At 42.1% G+C, this 22,285-nt stretch overlaps 2 protein-coding genes across 3 annotated transcripts in view; one reads left to right on the top strand and one right to left on the bottom strand.

The window, feature by feature from the left end:
* hiw (MYC binding protein highwire) overlaps positions 1-22,285 on the top strand; it is a 315,026-nt gene that overhangs the window by 47,686 nt on the left and 245,055 nt on the right. The gene's annotated exons all lie outside the window — the stretch shown is intronic.
* LOC109034487 (uncharacterized) overlaps positions 1-22,285 on the bottom strand; it is a 59,211-nt gene that overhangs the window by 17,229 nt on the left and 19,697 nt on the right. Inside the window, 1 exon segment of the mRNA XM_019047684.2 lies at positions 18,505-18,930. Within this exon segment, the coding sequence (XP_018903229.2) occupies positions 18,505-18,612 (108 nt within the window). The 5' untranslated portion in view covers positions 18,613-18,930.

Here is a 22,285-nt window from a genome sequence, read left to right as displayed (position 1 = left end):
TCAATCGATTTATCGCAAAGCGCGCTACGCCACCGGCGTGTGGGAACCCTCGGTTGGAAAAGTTGTAGAATGGATCACTAGACAAGGTACGAATTTCAGCATTCTGATACATGTTTCTAAACCAAAATTTACGTAGAATACGATGCACACAACGAAAATTACCGAAATCTACTCCTTACAAAGATATTTAATGATTCTTGATGCATGAATTCAAACCACCCGCTCATGAAAACTCAATGCTCTACGTGATTCACATCGAGCGCTAAACGTTAATATGACAGTCTCTACTATAAAAATCTTGCAACCTCGATCTTGACGCTTTGCTCAGCTATAGCAAATTGCTTATAGTTTGAACAACACATGGTGAGAAATGAACATCGCTCGATTGAGACTTGCTGACACCGTGTGCGCGATTTGACTCACGTAGCTTTGAGTTTCTTGTGAGCGGCATTTCCTCAACCAATGTGAATATAACGTTAATATCTCGTTAGGAGTGATTTCGTAATTTTCGTTGTGTGAATCTGTTCTACGTGTTGGTCAAGAAACATGTATTAGAATGCTTAAATTCGTACCTTGTCTATTGGTCCATTTTGAGAAACTCTTTTCCCTGTGAGTATCCTGAGGAGTTTTGATGCAAGTTTGACCCCGTGTAGGGAGGCCGTTGTCGCAGCGTAACTGCAATCGATAAGCAATCCGTTGGCTCGGTCGTAAAACTCGCGTTTACGTCCTCCGACACCTTTCTCGTCTCTCTACCAGTGGCGTGGCGTGAATTGCGATGTATCGATTGTTAGGCCATTTAAACCTATGGAAAAGGATCGATAAACAAGGTGTTCGCAGCGAACACCTTAATAATCGATTATTTACCATAGGTTTAAATGGCATAACAATCGATGTATCGCAATTCACGCCACGCCACTGCTCTCTACTCGTACTCACACCCGCATCCGTTGTTTATTGAACGTTGTCAACATTGACGAACGGCGCAGCGCAGCCTGGCCGCCCGGAGTAACGGACGGACGTTAGTTGCACACTGAAAAAAAAATCCTCGGCGTTTTTACAAAGGTCCGTTGGTACCTTTACCATCTCACTTTTTTACCAATTATTGGTAATTTTACCAAGACAGACTGGTAAACTAACCTAAAACCCGGTATTTTTACTGTTTTTTCCAGGTAAGAATACCACTTTTATTGGTAATCAATTCCCGGTAACTTTGCCATTTTATCTCGGTAATTCTACCACAGTCGATAAAAAATATTGGCGTTTTTACCAAGGTCCAGTAAAATTACCGAGAAAGTTCAATAATTTTACCGAGATTTCTCGGTAAAATTACCAATGGTGGTTTTTTCTTGGTAATTTTACCAAGAAAAAACTGGGATCAAATAGAACCCTGAATTCTTGGTAATTTTACCCTTTTCTCAGTAAATACACCGAGATTTTTTTTTCAGTGCAAAGCGTGAGGGATCGATTCTCGATTTTTTCCCATTTGAAGCTATGGTGAAGAATCGATTATTAAGGTGTTCGTTGCGAACACCCTCTTTATCGATACTTTTTCATCAGTTTAAGCGGCAGATCAACACCGAGATTTTTTTTTCAGTGCAAAGCGTGAGGGATCGATTCTCGATTTTTTCCCGTTTGAAGCTATGGTAAAGAATCGATTATTAAGGTGTTGGTTGCGAGCACCCTGTTTATCGATCCTTTTTCATAGGTTTAGGTAGGTAGTGACGGACGGACGCAGACGAGTGGCGAGGCGTGATGATCGATTATCGATAGTTTCCCGTTTGAAGCTACGGTGAAGAATCGATTATTAAGGTGCACCCTCTTTATCGATACTTTTTCATTGGTTTAAGCGGCAGATCAATCGATGTTTCGGTTCCCACCTGAGGCTCGCAGGCCCGCGTACGAGTAATAACATTGTGCCTGACCAGTTTCGCTAAGTTCACAGCATTGTTACCTAGAAATCAATACTCACTCAAGCTCGATGGCCGGTCCTTTGTCCGGCAGCATTCGAGTAAGTTAATAACTTAATCGTAAGATTTTTCACAGACTTTAAAAAGCGGAGAAATTAGCGCATTTTGCTGAGGAAAAGTATGCCTATAGGCTCAAATCTTGTTGGCCAGTTTACGTACGGCTGAAAGTCGCGATAAGTTTCCAAGAATAAAGTAGTAGATAATAGTAGATTTTGGGTAAAATTAATGTTCAAATACATGGCCGGATTAAGGGGGTGGCCACATGGGCCGCGGCCCATGGCGGCAATTGTTGCAATTTTTTCAAATGTAGGTATCAAGAATCACAAATGAGGAAAGGCGAAAAAATCACTCATATCCTGAGAGTTAAAGTATAGTAATTTCTAATTTGTTCGTCTTTCGGTGTTACGAGAGACAGCACCTTTCATTAGTCTAGTCGAGAGAGGAACCAAACACGCAATTTGGCCTGGAGCGGCGCGGCGCTGAGAGCAATGATGACGAGGACTTGAGATGAAAAGGAGAAGCCCCCTGCCCGCGGTCAGCATGAAACACATCAGCGCCTACAAGACTCCATGAATACTTCACGCATTGCGTCAAGCGTAGTGCGGCTAGCAGTGGTTAGCGTGAAACGCATAGCGCCTACTAGACTGCTTGAATACTTCACGCATTGCGTCAAAAACAGTGCGGTCAGCAGCGGTCGGCGAGAAACGCATAGCGCCTACAAGACTGTAGGGATACTTCACGCATTGCGTCAAACGCAGTGCAGTTGGCGCCGTGGCGGAAATTAAGATCATTAGACCACATTCATGTTTATTCTTATTTATAATTTTTTCGTTCTTTTCTTATATGAAAGGCATCGTCCACACAGAGATAGGTCTACGGAACTCAATTTTCGAGCAAAGTTCCGTGAACTTTTGCTAGTGTCGACAGGGCTTTCATAAAAAATGTGCCAAACGCGAGTAAATGCGTCTTATGTACCCCTCCTTCTCCGGCACGTTCACCTGATGGTTTCTATGGATGTTTCAAAACGAATGTGATGGGGCGGCAAAATACAGGCGGCAAGAAGGTAAATCCGGCCCTGTTCAAATAGTTACAGATCACATGTTGTCTTGTTGCATTTTAATCACGTATGCTTTATCCTTCAATTTGTTTCGTTTGTTTCAGGTAAGACCTTATTTTGACTCGGTTTAAGCATGGTTCTCGAAATGTGTAAGTTAATAATACCATCATATTCTCTTTGGTTTTTTCCCTCACTTCTCCCTTTTCAGCATAGTCCAATAAATTAAATACCGGATCTCGGACGGAAGTCCAAGCAGTCAATTATTGACTCGAATTATTGATCTTGTTTGGTCGACATCTTTTTAAATCAATATAATTTATCTAAATCTAGAATTTGACAACTCAAGGTCTAAACGCAACTGGACGCTACGTCTAAACTGGCACTTAGTCAGCTGAATTATACAGGATGATTAAAAGTCCCAGACCATTAGTACCAGGAAGTACCTCCATAACTTTTGAAAAAATTGAGATAGGGACTTGCAATTTTGTTAGTGTTCCTAGGTGAGAGGAAATTTCTTTTGGGAACCCCCAAAATTTTAAAGGGACCCGCCTGAAAAGGAGTAAGAACCCGAGGGTTACACGGGTAGTGCGGGACTTTTGAATCACCCTGTAGATTAAATTTCCTTGGTCATTGACACCAGGAGATTTCGCAATAATGTCTACGGTGCGACGAAGGCAAGGGCTGGAATTAGAGGGAGGCGCCACGCAGGTTGAGTCGATAAATTGGGATGCCAGACGGAGACGGGTTGGAGGTATCGCAAGATTCATAAATCCAGATCGGCGCTGGCTCCGGCGCAAGCGTACTGCGCAGGTCAGAGGTCGATATTTACATTACTGGCACCGGCTCGGCAGGTTCCTCATGCCCGCTTCATGCAGCATATCGAAATTAGAATCCAAGCCTCTGCTTTCTTGTTTTCTGCACACACGATTAAATTCTCTGCCGGATGTATTATAGATAGAGGTGTACTCCTTTATAAAGTATCATAATTCCGTGACGTTCATCGTAACTGTTATGATAGGTTAGCTTTTCATTGCTGACGCTCAATGTAAGGGTTAATTCCATCTAAGTAGGTATCAGAACACGAGGATTATCCGAAAAGTAATATCGACCAGTGGCGTGGCGTGCTTTGCGATATATCGAATGATCTGCCATTTAAACCTTTGGCAAAGTATCGATAAACAGGGTGTTCGCAGCAAATACCTTAATAATCGATTATTTGCCATGAAAAAAGATACATACAGTTTTTGTAGCCGTTTCCGAGAAATTCCCAGAATGACTTGAAATAAAATCACAAAAACTTTCGACGCGATTTTTCCGATCGTTCTGTTTTCTTTTTATTAAACCAAAATTAATTTTACGCGAATCAAGTTTCAGAATTGCTGCATCGTTTCAACATCGTCCGAGTTGCTGAATCGTTGCAATTAAGATACTCATTCGCCCTTTAATTGTGGCAAAAACCGGGCAGGGACCGTAAATAGAAATGACGAGTGGTCCCAATTTTGCGGCGATTTTAGCGCGCGCAAGCCAGGGAAGGGAGCTCAGTCGAGTGTCGAGTCATCTTCATAATGTGATGCGCCTTCAATCTAGTTAGCGGCAATGTGCCTATACCCGTGGTCGAGTAATTTGTCGTAAATAACTCTCGCATTGCGTTTGGTGCAATGCGAGAAGTATTCATGCACTCTTGTAGGCGCTAATGTGCGCTTGACTCCGACCGGACTGTTTGGCGCAATGCGTAAAGTATTTCTCCAGTCTTGCAGGCGCCGAAATGAGTTTGACACCGACCGCACCGTGTTCGGCGCGATTATTCGAACTCGCGTTCGGATAATCGCGGCAGCGAAAAATGGGGCTAAAAAGGTCCATGTTGACGCCACTGATATCGGCGCGCGCGTCTTCCTACTTTTCCTTCGTTTCTTTTTAATTGATTTTTTGCTGTATTTTTGAACTGAAAATTCTATGCTTCAGGTTTAAAAATTAAGTTTAAATAACAAATTGTAGACATTCAGTATTTCTCCCGATTTGCAAACGATCTACTTTCTATCTCTTCATCCGTTCCCAGTCAAGGTCGCTTTAGACGTGGATGCGATGAAATCTCTGATCCGAATTTTCGAAGAGCAAGAGTCCGCAGTATCATTAACCGAAGAAACCAAGTTTCTGCTGCATTCTCGACTCCAACCGATATTGAGAGAAAGAAAAAATTCAGCACAATATTCATGTAAGATGTCTACCGTCACACATTGGATCGAGCCAATCGGAGAGGTCGGGCATGAAATTTTTGGCTAAAACTGCAAATTTTCATGTTTAATCCGTCACATTTTAAATTTTTAAGGGGTGCCTCGAGAAGAAAATTTTACGAAGAAACCAATGGAGCCACTTTTAACTTCTGAAAGTTTTGTATAAACGGAGTCATACACTGGGGAAAAAAAACACATTGGATCTAGAGTCCAGACTCTTAAAAACATCGACAAGAAAAAATACTCTTGATTCAATTGGATTTGCTTAAATCAAGAACAAAGCCTCTTAATTTGAGCGGATTTCCTTTTGATTTAAGCTTGAATCTGATTGAATCAAGAGTATTTTTTCTTGTCAATGTTTTCAAGAGTCTGGACTCTAGATCCAATGTGTTTTTTTTTCTAGTGTAAGCTTTCAAAGTTTCCAAATTTTGTTGGACCTCTCCCATTGACTCGATGCATTGTGCGTCAGTGCAAACCGAATAATACCAGGAAATTATGTTATCGGGACAATCTGATATTCCACTCTAGTTGACACCCTGACGTCCATTTTTCAAAGTGACCAATAGTCAACAGCGCACTCTACGACGCTCAGCACGGACTCAGTTGGGCCGTCTTGAAGGCGCTAATCATAACGAAGCAGCCGGCACCCTATCCGAAGAGAAGCTAACCGTTGCGTCCGCGGGTTCGGTTCGACTGTAAATCAGGATGGATTCGATACATCAATTAAGCCAGGGTCCCCCCGAGGGGGGGGGGGGGGGGGGGTGACGAGTTTGATAGTTTGAATGGTTTCGCGCGGTCGGCGACGCGGCTTCCAATCAGTCACAGCACCTAATCACTCCGCGACACGGCGGGGACGTGCGGAACCCTGCCGATCAAGAACCGCGTATCTGTGAAGGGAATCGGGGCGCAGATGCGTTGTTTTCGGGGAGTGGACGTGGATGAGTCGCGGTCGGGCGAGGAGTTACGGCCACGGTTACGACCCGGGCGGCGGCCGAGGTTGAGTTACGGCAGAAATTAATTTCGCCCGACCGGAGCGGCCCCAACCCCGAAGCCCCGAGCGGGGCCGTTGAGCCGCTGGACACAAGTTCAAACGCCGTATGAACCTCCAAACGTTGCCATATTTTTATCCAGAAAAAACGAATTTTCCCGGAGAAATTGCCAATATTTTGCGATAAATTTTTTTCAAGATTTTTTGCGCAATCTAATCTAAAATATCATAAAATTTAAATGAAAAAATTCATGATTTTCCACTCAAATAGAAAGTTTATCGGGGACTTTGGCAACGTTCGAATGTTCTCACGGCGTTCTTCCTTACCAAGGCAGTACACAACGCAACGCGTCCACCACGGTTACGTCACGATGTTGTGCGTCTCGGCTGCGATTTATTTTTGATGATTTTATCGACGCGTCGGTTTCGTTTTGCAACTCATCTCTTGCCGATGATACGGGGAATGTTCGAATGGGTCGTTCAGGGAACTTCAGGTTTTTTTTTTTTTTTTTTTTTTTTTTTTTTTTTTTTTTTTTTTTACGTAATTGACTGTAATCTCAACACATTTAGTTGACCAGACTTCAGCTGTACGTAAAAAACGTAGAGATTAATTGTATTTTTTACTGAATTTGAACAGAGTCGGTATAAATTATGAATTGTCGAGTATATTGGCACGAAAATGATTTTTAATAAGTGCTTTAAGGTGATTCGCTGGACGCCATATTTTGTGTCAGAACGGCATGCGATATATCGCATCAATTGGTTCCATATTTTCAGCTACTCGTCATTTTTCTCCTATTTTGAGATCGCACTTCTGTTGTCAGGAGGTGGTTTTTTCAGAGAAAAAACATCGCATTCGATACTGATATCGAAACTGCACTCGAATGCGATATTTTCTCTCTGAAAAAAACCACGCCTGTATTACGTTGATTTTCTTTGTTAAAATTGGTAAGTGAGTGCTTTAGACTCCTGACAACAGAATTGCGATCTCAAAATTGGAGAAAAATGACGAGTAGCTGAAAATATGGAACCAATTGATGCGATATATCGCATGCCGTTCTGACACAAAATATGGCGTCCATCGAATCACCTTAAGTCAAAAATACATTTCACAGGATTTTATTTTTTTTTTTTTTTTTTTTTTTTTTTTTGTAGCTATTTTAAAATTATCGCTATCCCCCTATTTTAAAAAGTGAACAATAACGGAAAGTTTTCTGGAATTTTGGACATCTGATAATGTGAGTAAAATTGATTCCATCCGGTTCATTTTCACGGAGGCATTGGATCGTTGGTATATCATGAAAGTGAAGTTAATCACAGCGGTGTGGTTTGGCCAAAATTCTCGTTAACCAACCATGCTGAGACGGCGAGGCAGGTCGCTGCCCCCGCGCTCCGCATCCGCGGTCCATGATCTTCATGTTCATGATCCTCCTTTGTGATTTCCTCCCCGCTCGATGTCCCCATTTTATTCCCCCGCGGCGCGTGGTTGACACCGACCGAGTCAAGGTCTCACTCTCACGCACCGCGTCACACAGTAATCGGAAGAAGCAAAGGAGTGATTAATCATGGCGTCAGAGACAACATACAGCGAAATTCAAAGAAGGTTTAGGATTTCATACGCGCAAATTGATTTTTGATTCTATTCGAAAAGGCAGAGCGGGCATTATTGGTTGAAGATGCCTCGGAAATGATACTAAACGCGTTTAGGATTCCATAACAAGTTAGAGTTGAGAGTTTTTTCAAGCTTGTGTCCATTGATGATCCAATTCGAGCCCACTGTGTTCTGCCGCGTCTCCGCAGCGGACATTAGCGCATGGAAAAGTGCGCTTATTTTCCTAACCATTCGTTCAAGTCTCTGAGGTCGATAAACGCCGTGCACTAGAGTGGCATCCAAATGCGTACTTTTTAATTGACGTTCTGAATTTTCTGCTGTGTCTCTGCAGCAAACCTTAGCGCATGGAAAAGTGCGCTTATTTTCCTAACCACTCGCTCAAGTCTCTACCCTCATGCACAAGGCAGAGGTCGATAAACGCTGCGCACTATAGTGCGGCATCTAACGTGTACGCTGAAATTGACGTGCCGCTTCCATTTTGTACTTTCTTGACTAAAACGTCGCTCTTGCTTTATCTAAAAGGTTGAAACAACATTTTAATATAGCTCAGACTATAATTCGTCATCAGTTTCGTTCAAATCTATCCTCTTTACCTTTATAACTTAGCAAAAACAACTTTGAGACAGATTATCCCAAAAATGATGGTTGATAAGCCTTGTGTGGTCCATCTTCCCCTCTTCTCCATATAGAAACTGTTTTTTCTCCACTCCACGTTGAAATCCTCCCAAATTTCTGTTCGTCAGGGTTGCCAGATTAAACACACTTTTCGCACGTCTACAAAATGTTATGTTTTAAGATCAATTGAAATCCCCTAATCAGCAGTGACAAGGCGTGTTTTAATCGCCTATCGATACTATACCGTTTGAGGCTATGAAGGAATCGATTATTATGGTGGTCGTTGCGAACGCCTTGATAATCGATATTTTCTCATCGGTTTGAATAGTATATCAATCGATAAATCGCAAAGCACACTACGCCCATGCTAATTAGAGAGATCTACCCTATTTAAATGCGTGTAAAACAGTCGATTCTTGGCGAGGCAGCTCCCCTCACCTAAAATCTATATTTTCAATGGATTTGAACGGAAGAAACACAGCGTTGCCAACTCGCCAAATCGCCACTGCATCTGTGAAACGACGATCTCAGCTGGATCGAGACGAGAGCTTACTATACAGCTTTATTGATTTATGATCTTGACGGATCTTGCGCTGAAAGCTCGCGCTCTTAATTCGGGAATCAAATTAAAGCGTCGTGGGAGTAGGAACCTCCTCCCCCGCCCCCCGGAGGGGGGTTCGGAAGTAGTCGGGACAAGTGCCGGGCGTCGGAGTGTGAGTGTGAGCGTAATTGAAGATGCGTGTAGGGATTGCTCAAGACTTGCTCGCTCGCCGCCGCGCTATGATCCGGCGCGCTCCCCGCACCATGCACCATGCACCATGCATTATGGTAATGAACTTGAGCCCACGGCGACGCGACGGAGGCCGGACGGCGACGCGACGCTTCCACCAGACGCAGACGCTGGATTCGGACGCCGCGCCGCGTGGCTGCCCACTCATTCACACGGCGCGGCGACGGCGTGCGGTGCGGCGCGCGCTGTGTGTGCCGGCTCCGGTTACCGGCGATTCTGGTCGGGTCCCGCTCCTGTTGCTGGAACCGAGCTTCCATGGAGGCCCTCGTGGAGGATACTTGGAAAACACTTGATCTCCTTCCTTCATGCGGTTCTGTAATGACCCTATTCAGGGTTGCCACAGTCAGGGAATACCGGGTAAACCGGGATATGTCAGGGAATTTAAAAAGTCAGGAAAAATAACGAAAATATCAGGGAAAATTTGTTTAATCACCTTTAATTGCATTCTAGAATAGATTTGAAGTTTCGGACAACAAATTTTACCTGAAAATTATTTTCAATAATGTCTTATTGACCATCTGTCATATTTTTCAATTTTTAGGGAATTTCACCGAAATGTGTTCGGAAAATCAGGGAAATGTCAGGGAATTTCATTTTTCAAATTCTGCGGCGACCTTGCGTGGTACACTCCAGCTAAAGCAATAAAAAAGGAGTTGTATCTTGTATGAAATGGCTCAAAAATCACGATATGTGCTTCGGAAAAGTCTGAAATAAACTCCTAACTATACAATCTGTATGAGAAATAAGCGTTTTTTCAAGCTTCCCGCTTCAAAAACCGTACTACGGCACGGATGAACATTCCATACGAGGAGTCGTTCCGTCCAACCCGTGTGCACCAGGATGATGCAACACAGTATTCAACATGACCGACGTCGCCAACCCTTCAAAACACACGTAACGAGGCGGAATTTCATCAATCAGCGAGTTTAGTTTTACATTTTCCTTGCGTTCACTGGAAAAAAAAACACATTGGATCTAGAGTCCAGACTCTTAAAACACATCGACAAGAAAAAGTACTCTTGATTCAATCAGAATCTAGCTTACATCAAGAACCAGGCCTCTTAATTTAAGCGGATTTCGTTTTGGTTCAAGCAAAAATCCGATTGAATCAAGAGTATTTTTTCCTGTCAATGTTTTCAAGAGTCTGGACTCTAGATCCAATGTGTTTTTTTTCCAGTCTTCTTCTCCTTTAGCAATTTTAGTTATTTTTAAGGAATATAGATGTATTATTGTTCATATGTGCCCAATTTCAGTACGAAGAGGGTGCTGGGTTCAGCTTTGCGGGGGAGGGTGACCCGATCTGACCGGCGCCCGACGCGCGTGCGTGGTGACGCGGCGCGACGCCCCACTGAGCTCGGCTTGCGTAGCGCGCGACCCCGCAAGTTCGCCTGGAGGAGCCTGAAGCTCGCTACTGCTCGATATTGTGATGAACATTCGCATTCGGTTGTCCAGGAGTTGCAACTTGCATCGCTACATTGCAAAGGCCTGTGGCGCGACCAGGCTCTTTCGCAATTCTACTGATTCATCTCCTCCCAGAACGGGCATTGTAAAGTTTCTCGGAATACTCGAGCTCGCTAAAAATAGATCTTATTACACTCCTTTGAGTCTTCTTCGCCTTCGAGCCAAGCTACAATTCAGAGAAATGCATCTCTTATTCTTTCATTCAAAGTCTTTTAACTGTAGAATTTGTGATCTGTAAGCAATCACTGGAAAAAAAGTTGCTTGGATCTAGAGTCCAGACTCTTAAAAACATCGTCAAGAAAAAATACTCTTGATTCAATCGGACTTTTTGCTTGAACAAAAAGAAATCCGCCTAAATTAAGAGGCTCGGCTCTGCGATCCAAGGAAAAATCTGATTGAATCAAGAGTATTTTAACTTATCAATATCATTAAGAGTCTGGACTCTAGATCCAAGCGACTTTTTTTTCCAGCGATTTAAAATTAGGATCACTCCTCGTCAAAAACTTTAAAAAACGAACGACTCACTCTGTTTGCAATTTTAACGTGTATCTGCAAGTTTTGAAAATAGGGCAAAGTTCCAGAATTCATTCATTCATACCACTGAGCAGCGGAATTTATCCACACAGTGAGAAATAAAAACGGCGAATGCATGAATGGGACCGTATTAACTTACATTTGGACTTCATGCAATAAGGGACCACAATTTCTGGCTCATACGTAGAAACACTTATCCGCATAGAGAAACTACAGACACATATGTTGTTTCTAAAATGGCCCAGAGTTTGTAGTTCCTAATTTCAAAATCTCGATGGCTCGATTGAGGAATTTTTTAAACGAAATTTCAAAACTCCAGCAAGCGACTGGACCCTTTAGAGTCCCTTGCATTGCGGGTCCAACATTTACACCACTGACCCTCGATGTTTCCCTTCATACTTTCATGTATTCGCATGGGCCGACTTCAACGTAGTTTCTCGCGAATAAGTCCGTTGTCAACTTCTCAGCTTACCATTAGTGCCATTGTTTCACGCAACGAGCAACTCATGTATGTACCCGGTGACTGCGGTTAGTTTTCTGAGCCGACTGCGCAGTTTTCAACTTGGACCGTTCGCACCGCAATCCGGTCCCTTCATCGAGATAAACCACTCAACGTCCAATTGTGATTCCCGATTCGTTTTCCACTCCACGCCGCACAGTGGATCGAGTCAATGTGAGAGGTCGGACAAAATCTGGAAACTTTAAACGCTTATAACTCCGTTTATACGAATTTGTGAGGTTCTAAAACTGGTTCTATTGGTTTCCTCGTAACATTTTCTTTCACGAGCACCCCTTGTAAATTAAAATGTGACGAAATAAATATCAAAATTTGCAGATTTAGTCAAAAATTTCATGTCTGACCTCTCTGATTGATTTAATCCACTGTGCGCCGCCGCCCCAGAGCCGTGATTCACCCACACAATGCATCGATAAAACACTTTCAGTCCCATTCCTCCGGCGAAGCTGGATGAGAAAAACGCTGATAGCTTTGTGGCGTTTTCTTGTGCACGCATCCTTTTACGGCACTTGGGCTTTTGCTGATGGCTTTTGTCGGGCCGTCGTCTTTGATTTGCGCCGGGATATAATGAGGAAGTGACTCGGGCTGTGTTTCTTGCGTTAATTTCACTTCCAGTTTCACTAACAATGGATGCGAGCATTACCGAGACTAATGCCATTTGTCGGTTTGTGGCTAAATATTTTCTCTTGAGCTGCTTATTGGTTGCTTCGTCGCGTTAGCATCAAGACCAATTCTGCAATTCAAGAGACACTCCTAGAAATCCAACATTTTGATAAACACACTCGTAAACCTTGTGTTTATATGACATTTTATTTTCTATGATCAAAACAAAATAATGTTTTGTTGGACGATTCACCAGAATTTATGTAGAACATCATTTGGATCGCATTTAGCGAAAAGAAACCAGCGCAATTACAGTGTTTTCAAAACTGCGCAACTTCTTCTTTTCCTTTAAAAATACTCAATGTATGTATAGTCTTAAAATTAACTCAATTCTTTTCTTTTAAAATTAACAATTTTTAAGTGAGAAGTAAAAACAGTTTAGCAAACTGTTGCTAAAAACAGTTTGCTAGTCAGGGTGCTTTTTTTAGCTAATTATGGAGAAGCAACATTTTTTAAACACCGGTAATTGCGCTTGTTCCTTTTTCCTAAATGTGATTCATTTTTATTCAGAAACAAGCAGATCGATTGCGAAAACTGGCTCCATTGGTGTGCCTTGTGTCACTCTGTGTTACTATCTTGTGTTGATTTTGACTGTCGCACAAGCTTTGACAATTTACCAGCATTAATTAAAAAGTAGTCGAAAATTTAATTTCACCTCGCGAATGTAGACAAACACGAACCCCGTGAATTTTCGAGAGTGCAGATATTTTTAGTGTAAATTTTAGTGTAATTTAGTGTAAAAGTTTTTAGTGTAATTTAACAATTTAAAGTTTTTTAGTGTTTTGTTATGTCATCTTCACTAATCCGAACAATGTGCCGCCTGTCCCCAAACAAGCAGTTCTAAGCACTCTGGTTCAAAAACCATGTAATACAAACCGTAGTCGCTCAGAGGCCATGAATGGATGGCAAAACCACTGCTCATAAGATTCATGATTCGCATCTTTGGATTATTTTTCTCTTTTAAATTAATTAATTAATTTATTTATTTATTTTTTCAAGTTATATGAGTTCGCACAGATAATACAGAGCAGGGTTGAAGAGACATTATTTTGGAACGGTTTCCAAACATATTATATAGGACAACTCTATTCACGTTGATACCCCTCCCATCATTACTTTAAAAAATAAGTTTCCTCCATTATTTTATCTTTTGATTCCTCTTTTTCATCAAAGGCGAATCCATCAATTTGGCAACACCGGATTCCCTCCATTTAAAGCTATGTTGAAAAATCGATTCTTGTCGGAGCACCTGGCCCCTCCAAAAACCGATACATTCCCATAGCTTTAAATGGTGAATAACAATGTTGTCAATTTGCTGGATCCGCCAACGTTTTCCTTCAGCAGGACATGAGTAGCGCACAAAGTAAAAAGCGCCCCCACCCTACGGCGCAAACATTAGCAATTAAAACGCCGGTCGGTTGTTAAAAGACTCGACTAAATAAGTAACGTGCGCCAGACAACTCTGCGCGTGCAAATTAGCCTTTTTTTTACGTTCTCCGAAGAGAGGGTTTTATCGCGAGGGGGCTACAGGGTGGGGCACAGGGGCATGACGTGTTCAGCCTCGGAGGATATCGACTCCCCAAGCCCTTACACCTCCGCCCCCCACCCCCTCTCTCGGTCGTAAGGTCCCTGGGCCGAACAGGGTGTGGGGTAGGCTGGGCAGCCAGCGTCTCAAAGCTATAAAATAAAGGCAGCTTCGTGAACTGTATAGATTACCCGTAATGTTTTCACGGACCGGCGCGGCAAGGGAAGGTGGTCGTGGCTGTATTGCGATTGCAAGGTTGTCGATGACAGAGTGTTCGTTTTACGAATTTGCCTGTTTGGACGGCGTTCAGCAGAAAGATACCAAGCCTAATCATACTGCCTTTAACTGGGAAATTTGATTTTTAAAAAGGGAACGTTCATGCGGATTCTTTTGAAAATTTTAGGAATTTGCTTCGTACTCTGCAGAAAATGCACTGACCTTTGCACAAAAATCCGCACAGCCGTTTTTATGTGAAAAAAGTAAAAGTTAAGTTGCCTGATTAAATTTTGCAATAGCTGATGTGGCTTGGTTCCTTTCTGCGTAACGCATTCCATTTAAAAATTGAGGTGAAGAAAAGTCGCATGCCAGTGCAAACCTTTTTTGGTATATAGGCCGATTGTTCCCATGATATGTAGATTATAATTAAAAAAGAAACTGAAAATACATTTTGTTGGTCGAAAAAAGTGCTCTTACTACATTTTGTTGGTCGAAAAAAGTGCTCTTACTTTTAGAAACGATGGTCATTGCTTATTCAGTCAATTGTGTTCATAGCAGCCGATTTTTCTACGCTTTAGGTTTCTAGGTTCCGATTTCACGTGTAAATCACCATCAATTTAAACCATTAGCCAACTGATATTTCTCTTTGAGGGACCTGTGGCAAACACTGTTATGAGTGCCGTTTTTGGGGGGAAAACTTTACACGTGTAAAATCTGAGTAAGTTACCAAATTGGTACTTTTCTCACCGCAGAGAATCGAAAAAGGATGAAACATCGTGACTTATGGCAACAGGCGTGCATCCATTCATAAAAAGTAACGTGAAAAACATCCCCTTTTTTCAATATAAACGACGATTAATATTAAGTACTTCATTACGCAACTGTAACCACTAAACTCTCATTACAGCGCGTGCAAGTAGTGCTTTAGTGAAATTCACACTCTCATGAGTAAAGTAGTAAACATTGAGTGGAACCTTGAAAGCGTTTTTCCAGCGTTGTTGTATTTTGGTCACCTCGGATGGGGTTTTTTCTGGATTTGGGATAGGGGAGTATGAAAATCAACTTGATGCTAATACAGGGTGATCCAAAAGTCCCTTCCACCCCTCTAACTTTTTACCTAATTGAGGTAAAGATTTGAAACTTGGGGGATATATCCTAGGTCAAAGGGAGCTACTTTTTGGCCTCCCTAAAATTTTCAGGGGGCCCCCCTTGGGGGGGCAACGGCCCCCAACTTTTAATTTTCAAATGGAAGACCCCCTTTGTGATAGCTCGTTCGAAAGAGCATAAAAAAAGAAAACTTTTCGCGCAAACCCGAAGTCAATAACTCAAACCGTTTCAAAATGGCGGCCGGTTAAAGTTCAAAATGGCCGAAAATTCACACCGGTTATTTGTCGATGGATTTGCGCGAAAATCGGTATGTAGGGGTATTTTGACACGAGAAAAACGAATTTGACGTTAGATTTTCCAAAAAACCGAAATTTCCAATATGGCCGCCGGTTAAAGTTCAAAATGACAAAAAATTGATTTTTTTAAGAAATCTAAGTTCAAATTTGTTTATCTTATGCCAAAATACTCTCAAATTCCAAGTTTAAGGCAAATCCATCAGCAAAAAACCGAGGTGACAATTTTCGGCCATTTTAAACTGTAACCGGCGGTCATTTTGGAAATTTCGGTTTTTTTGAAAATCTAACGTCAAATTCGTTTTTCTCGTGTCAAAATACCCCTACATACCGATTTTCGCGCAAATCCATCGACAAATAACCGGTGTGAATTTTCGGCCATTTTGAACTTTAACCGGCCGCCATTTTAAAAACTGTTTGAGTTATTGACTTCGGGTTTGCGCGAAAAGTTTTCTTTTTTATGCTCTTTCGAACGAGCTATCACAAAGGGGTCTTCCCATTTGAAAATTAAAAGTTGGGGGCCGTTGCCCCCCCAAGGGGCCCCCCCTGAAAATTTTAGGGGGGCCAAAAAGTAGCTCCCTTTGACCTAGGAATATCCCCCAAGTTTCAAATCTTTACCTCAATTAGGTAAAAAGTTAGAGGGGTGGAAGGGACTTTTGGATCACCCTGTATATTTGTGTGATCTATTTTTTGTTGTGTTGTCCCACTGATCGGCTCATCTGAGCTTGCTTGTGGGAGAGTCTAACGCTTTTATCATACACTTAAAAAGCTGTATGAGAGACCAAAAAACAATGAATAAACTTACTGAAGGCAACTTTGTAACCTATCCCTTCACTTGATGCCATTGCTCCTTGTTTGTGCAAATAATGTGTTATCGCCACGCGATTCCACGCTCGCCTTTAACCGCCCCCTTATTTTTCATCCACTCATCTCTCTTTTTGCACACTCTTTAGCCGCTACGACTGCTGGCCAGATTTCACGCTCTTGATGTAATCGATGCAAACTGTCAATTATTCACGTGCCTCGTCAAAGAAGTAAACACTATCCGAGGTGTAATTCAAGTGTTCTGTCCTGCTCCATTATAGAAGCGGATCCAGCAATTTGGCAACACCGGGGTTCCTCCATTTAAACCTATATTAAATAATCGATTCTGGTTGGAGCACCGAGCCTCTTCAAGAGTCGATATATTTTCATAGGTTTAAATCGAGAAAAAAATGTTGCCAATTTGCTGGATCCGCCAATGTGCTTGATAAGTACTTGCTCCAAAAGTGCTTCCTTTCAAATTATATATCATGTTTGAGACCCTCGCATGTTGCAATCAATTGTACAGAAATCATTCAATCAAATCTAAATCATCTGAATCAATTGTGTCAATTGTTTGTTGTCAATTGTACGCAATTGTAGCAAATAAGGCAGCTATTTTGAGTACAATATACACATCACTATTCTATTTTTACCAGAGGTGATCGATTCTCCCGCTCAATTATTTGCTCAAATGAGTCTATAGATACAGCATTACGCTTGTTCAAAAAAAGATAATGCATTATTTTTCACTGTCATACATTTGAAAACACTCGTCCTTGTCTTCGTCCAGCTAGATCTTTAACGCAATCTTTTAACGATGTTTCCCCCGCAACAGTTTTTCCAAGATTGCGTTAAAGTCCAACCTTAAGATCTAGTAATGACTTGAAAGTTATGTGTATTCAAATACTCCTTTAAACTCGCTGCCAAGTATTATATCTGGCGTGCTTCGAATTGCGATTTACGACTTCAATCTTTCCTCAGCGGCGGGTATGATATTCAGACTGATGTTCTTCTCGCCAACTGTGTTGCTGCAAGGCCCTGGTGCCAAGCTATCAGCGCTCTAAAAGCCGCTCTTAGTGCGCGTAGCTAATTATGAAGCTTCAAGATCGCTGTAATTAATGTCGTATTCGCGTGCGAATTCCCGCTTTGCACTCGCCAAGCTGTTTCGCATATTTGTTTTTCTTTCAGAATCAAACGACACGACTTCAGTCTCGTATCTTGTGCAGTATGGATTTTACATTTGCAGTACAAATCAAACATAAATAATTGTCACCGAGTATGCGTACGTATATTCGCCATGCGACGGGAGATTATACGTTTTTCAGAAAATTAGTGACCTCAAGGTTGCGATCGACTTGTACTTTATGTTTGTCCATACCTTTTTTTATAAGCAAACATGGAAAATTAGTGGTTGATCTCGCTCGATTTTTCTTCATCTCGCAATCTTTCACGATTGTTGAAACGGAGCTTTTAGAAAGGAAAACTTAAAACTTTGAGATCAGTTTCAAAATTAACGTTGACATTCGTTCTCCAGTGCATGTCGGTAGATAGTTATTGGACAAAATCAGGTATTTCCTGTCACTTGAACCTTGAAAATGTCAACATTCAGCGTATTTTTTCCTGTGAAATCTGTTGGCAACGCATGCATACGGACTAAGCACGTCAAAATGATAGCTTCATTGAGAGTCAATTTTTACACATCTCGTTTAACCTTCGGTACCTATTTTTTTGCATTTTTTTTTATTCGGAAAAGTAAGTTTTATGTATTTTTCAAGTTTCAATACTATTTTTGGACCTACTGGAATCGGAGGAAACCATTAGACTTAACCATAAGTTGGAGGTTAACATGCACTCAAAGCAAGTATTCATTCATAACTGAGGATTGATAAGAAATCGAAAGTGATTGAACTGGCTTGCAGAATACATACATAAGAGTCGCTTTCACAGCGTTCTCTGGCGCTCAGCGAAGCCTAACCGCCACAGCACCCGGTCCTCTCACAACTCGTCAGGGAGTTGGCACTTCCTCATTTCATTTAAAACCCCATGTCGCCACCCTTTCACTGGGCGTCCCCCTCGCCTCCTCCAAGGAGGAACCCAATTTCAGAATAATGGAAGAATATTTACCTGGTTGGGTTGCTGGCAGAAGCAGGTGATGCGTCCGGCAGTGCAGGCGCACCCCGGTTCGTCGCAGATCGAGGTGACGGTGTCCGTTTCCGCCTGGTCCGAGGACATGGCGCCCGCGGGAGCGGGCATCGAAGCCGCGACCACCAGCGCCAGCACCCACAGCGCCACCACCAGGCTCCCTCGGCCCGAACATGATATCACAGTTTCGCTCAGTCTTCTCAAAGCCCCTCGTGGGGCGGCTCTACGTATCCTGGCTATGCCTGGATCGGCCGTGCCTCGGGGGGCTGCGTGTGGGGGGTGCTGGGGCCCAGGGGGTGGCGCCCCGGCGGAGTCGCGTTCGGGCCTCGTGGCGCATCGTGGCGGCGCCTCATCGTAGCCTCATGTCCTGCCTCAGCCAAGGTGAAGCCCCAGCTGCCACGCCTCTTCCTGCGGGACAGAAATTCGTGTTATCGGTTATCTTTCGAGTGCAGAGATAAGCGCCCCCCGTGAGTTTGCCGCTCCGAGCGCGAATTCGTCGCGACGCCGACGTAAGGGCACATCCCGGTGTATGCATGAGATCCGAGAAGCATAGAGCTAGACGGAAATCAGGGCTCATGTGGATGTCGAGGTGCGTCCTTACAACGGAGGAGCGACGGATTGTGAAACGGATCGAGTAGCTCTTGCTCAACTTTCGAGGACGTGTCGTCTCGGAAATAGTGGAAAAAATTAAAGGAGAAATTATTTCCACGGTGGATGTTGCGTATCCCTACCTGCAAAACCCCGAACTCAAATCAGATGATTATTTTTAACAGCGGGATCATTATTGAAATTGATAGACAAAGCGATGGGCAAAGAAGACACAGGGAACATGGAGCGATCCTCTTGTTTGAAAAGAGCGTCAATATAGACTAAATGGGAAAATGATGTCGCCGTTAATTTGTCTATTACTCACCTGCTTCGTCCATTGCAACCACCAATTTTCACCGATAGGATAGCTTTATTTTCAGTTCGTCTTCTTTGACCATCCCTTTGTCTATCAATTTCAATAATCAGCTCGCTGGAGTCCTTGCACGAGTTAAGAGATCTTAGTTTCAAAAGCCGTAGCTCAGATCAGTTATAACATTGCAACATGGTAGTAACAGGTGAACTCACGAGAGCGTGTAGTGAAATCTGTGACCTTAGTTGGGTTTAGATTGGACATGCAACTAAACCAACTCCGCGACAAAGCTTAGAGTATCACAAACAATGAAGGCGCTCCAAGACGAGATCATACTTTTGAGGGTCTTCACCCACCAGACCTGCATTAAATTCCCGCGTGGTTGTGATTTATTGTAAAATCATGTGAGCCGCCTGCAAATTTCCGGCGACTTCTAGTTGCTTGTGCTACATATAAACAAATGATATTGCTGATGCGGAAATAAAAGTCAGATTTTAATCAACGGTGAAAAATCAGGAAAGTTTGCCACCGTTCTCGGTGCTTTTCTTCCTGATAAACTTGTTGGACGGCCTCGATCGCTCTTGACGGGTACAACTTCGATTTTAAATTTGTTTCGTCTCGCAAGATACATTTTTATCCTCAAATTTCTTTGAAATCTAGAGAGTTGTCGAAACATTATATGTTCGAAGAGCTTGAAATGTTAGGGAAAAGTTAGCAAATTTTGAAATTCAAGAATGGAACTTGTTACCCTCGTATCTTGCCTAGCTGCTTCGTGCATAACGATTATGATTGTAAAACTCCTTAAAAGATCTTACCCGTTGAGAACTGAGAAAATATTTAATTTTCATATATTACGCTCTTTGTTCGTCGATATTAAGACTTTGCAAAGCTACGAAAAAATCAAAATTGCAAACATCCCAAAATTAAAAAATGTAAGACCAATGTCGATTGCCTTGTGCAATACACAGAAGAAATGGGGAGTATCCATTGCACTCTAATTATTAAGTCATCGTTTTTATACTGGATATCATGGGAACTAGATCTAAATTTTGAGAGGCAATCCAGAGGTAAAGACGGAAATTATTCAAATCTCCCTCCCCCGAATGTCTTCCTGCACCGCGTATCCGTCCTTATAATTGTAATTAATTCAACTGCAGCCAAATTAGTCCGTAACTATGCGGAGAATGCACTCCGCGCTATAGGATGGGAACGCGAACCGTTCGACTAAATACCCAAGTCAAAACTGCTGACGAGATGATACGATTTTAATGCGTGTGAGTTTATGAGAGTCACGTTCAAAGCAGCGGTGGCACCCACCTCCCCCCGCCGAACCGCCAAATATACCTCGACGCTCATGTTTGCACAAATGAATCGCCCGATCGCGAATTTCTGGAAAGCCTCGCAAACACAGGACCTGCCCGGGTGTTAATGACGATGTCAAAACGTCATCAGACAAAAGGAGAAGAAGATCCGCTGTGAACGAAGCGAGGCACAGTGGATCGAGTCAGTGTGAGAGGTCGGGCATGATTTAAAAACTTAAAAAGCGCATATCTTCAGTAATATGAAATGTTGGTGTTTTAAACGTAGTTTCGTTGGTTTTCTCGCATAATTTTCGATAGAAAGCACCCCTTATAGTTAAAATTGTGACGAGATAAACGTAATTTTTTACAAATTTTGTCAAAAATTTCATGCCTAGCTTCTTCCAAAAACTCGATCCACTGTGCGAGGGATACAACTTGGTGTGAAAACGCGCGCCCACTCGCTGAATCGAGAAACATGGAAAGAATTTCAAGGGAATAGATAACAGCTGGGAAATAGTCGCTTTGAGGAAGTGTTTTTCGAGTCAGTAATTTAGAGGAAGCATCTAAATGCTGGATTTAGATGGAAATTATGATATACATCTTAAAATTATTAGATAATTAACCTAACTTAGGATCCCTTATGTTTTCGGAAAGTATGGACGGCAATTTGATCGCATTTAGGGAAAAGGAACCAGCGCGATTACAGTGTTTTCAAAATTGTTGCAATTTTTTTCCTCCATTTAAAAATACTTAATGCAAGTACAGTATTAAAATTTACCCAATTATATCCATTTAAAATTAACAAGTTTATGGTGGAAGCAAAAACTATTTGCTATCACGGGAGGTTTTTTAGATCATTATGAAGCAGCAACATTTTTACAACTCTGTAATCGCGCTGGTTCTTTTTTGCTAAATGCGATCCAATTCATAAATACTTCTTAACGAGGAATGATTTTTCTTTTTGTGGAGACTGCAACCGCGTGGGACTGGGAGCAGCCTTTTTTAAACAATTTTCTTGAGCTACGATTGCAGGTGGTGAAATATTTACTCATAAGATCACATACGACTAATTATCAATCGTGTGCTCGTTTGTGATCTCAACCGTCTGTTGTCGGAACAAAAGTAGTTGGAGATAAATTAGGGTGAATGGATTGAATTTGCAAAAGGGAACCAGGAGTATTCCAGGGTTACTATGATTGTGCAACTTACATTCTTCGCAAAAAATTACTGAAATCGTGAAAACAAGTAAATTTACAAGGGTAATTAGCGTCTTTAATTCATAGTTTAATGGGAGTTAAGATAGAATTTGTTCAGACGATCTATTTATTTTTGCAAAGTGAACAATCTTAGCGACATTGGGATACTCCTGTTTCTTTTTTGCAAAATGCAATCCAATCATGTTCCCTCATCCAAATTCACTCAAAATGTGGTAACCGAAACTTGCATTTGTAATATTTATTTTACCATTTTTAGTTTATATCACGTAAATAGATAAAGTTTACATTGAATTACGTAAAGTTTATAGTGGCACCTGTTTAATTCACCCCTGTCGTGCTCAAAAAAT

The sequence above is a fragment of the Bemisia tabaci genome, chromosome 3 (genome assembly GCF_918797505.1).
Source record: "Bemisia tabaci chromosome 3, PGI_BMITA_v3".
Lineage (NCBI taxonomy): Eukaryota > Metazoa > Arthropoda > Insecta > Hemiptera > Aleyrodidae > Bemisia > Bemisia tabaci.
This window is presented reverse-complemented; position numbering and strand designations above follow the sequence as displayed.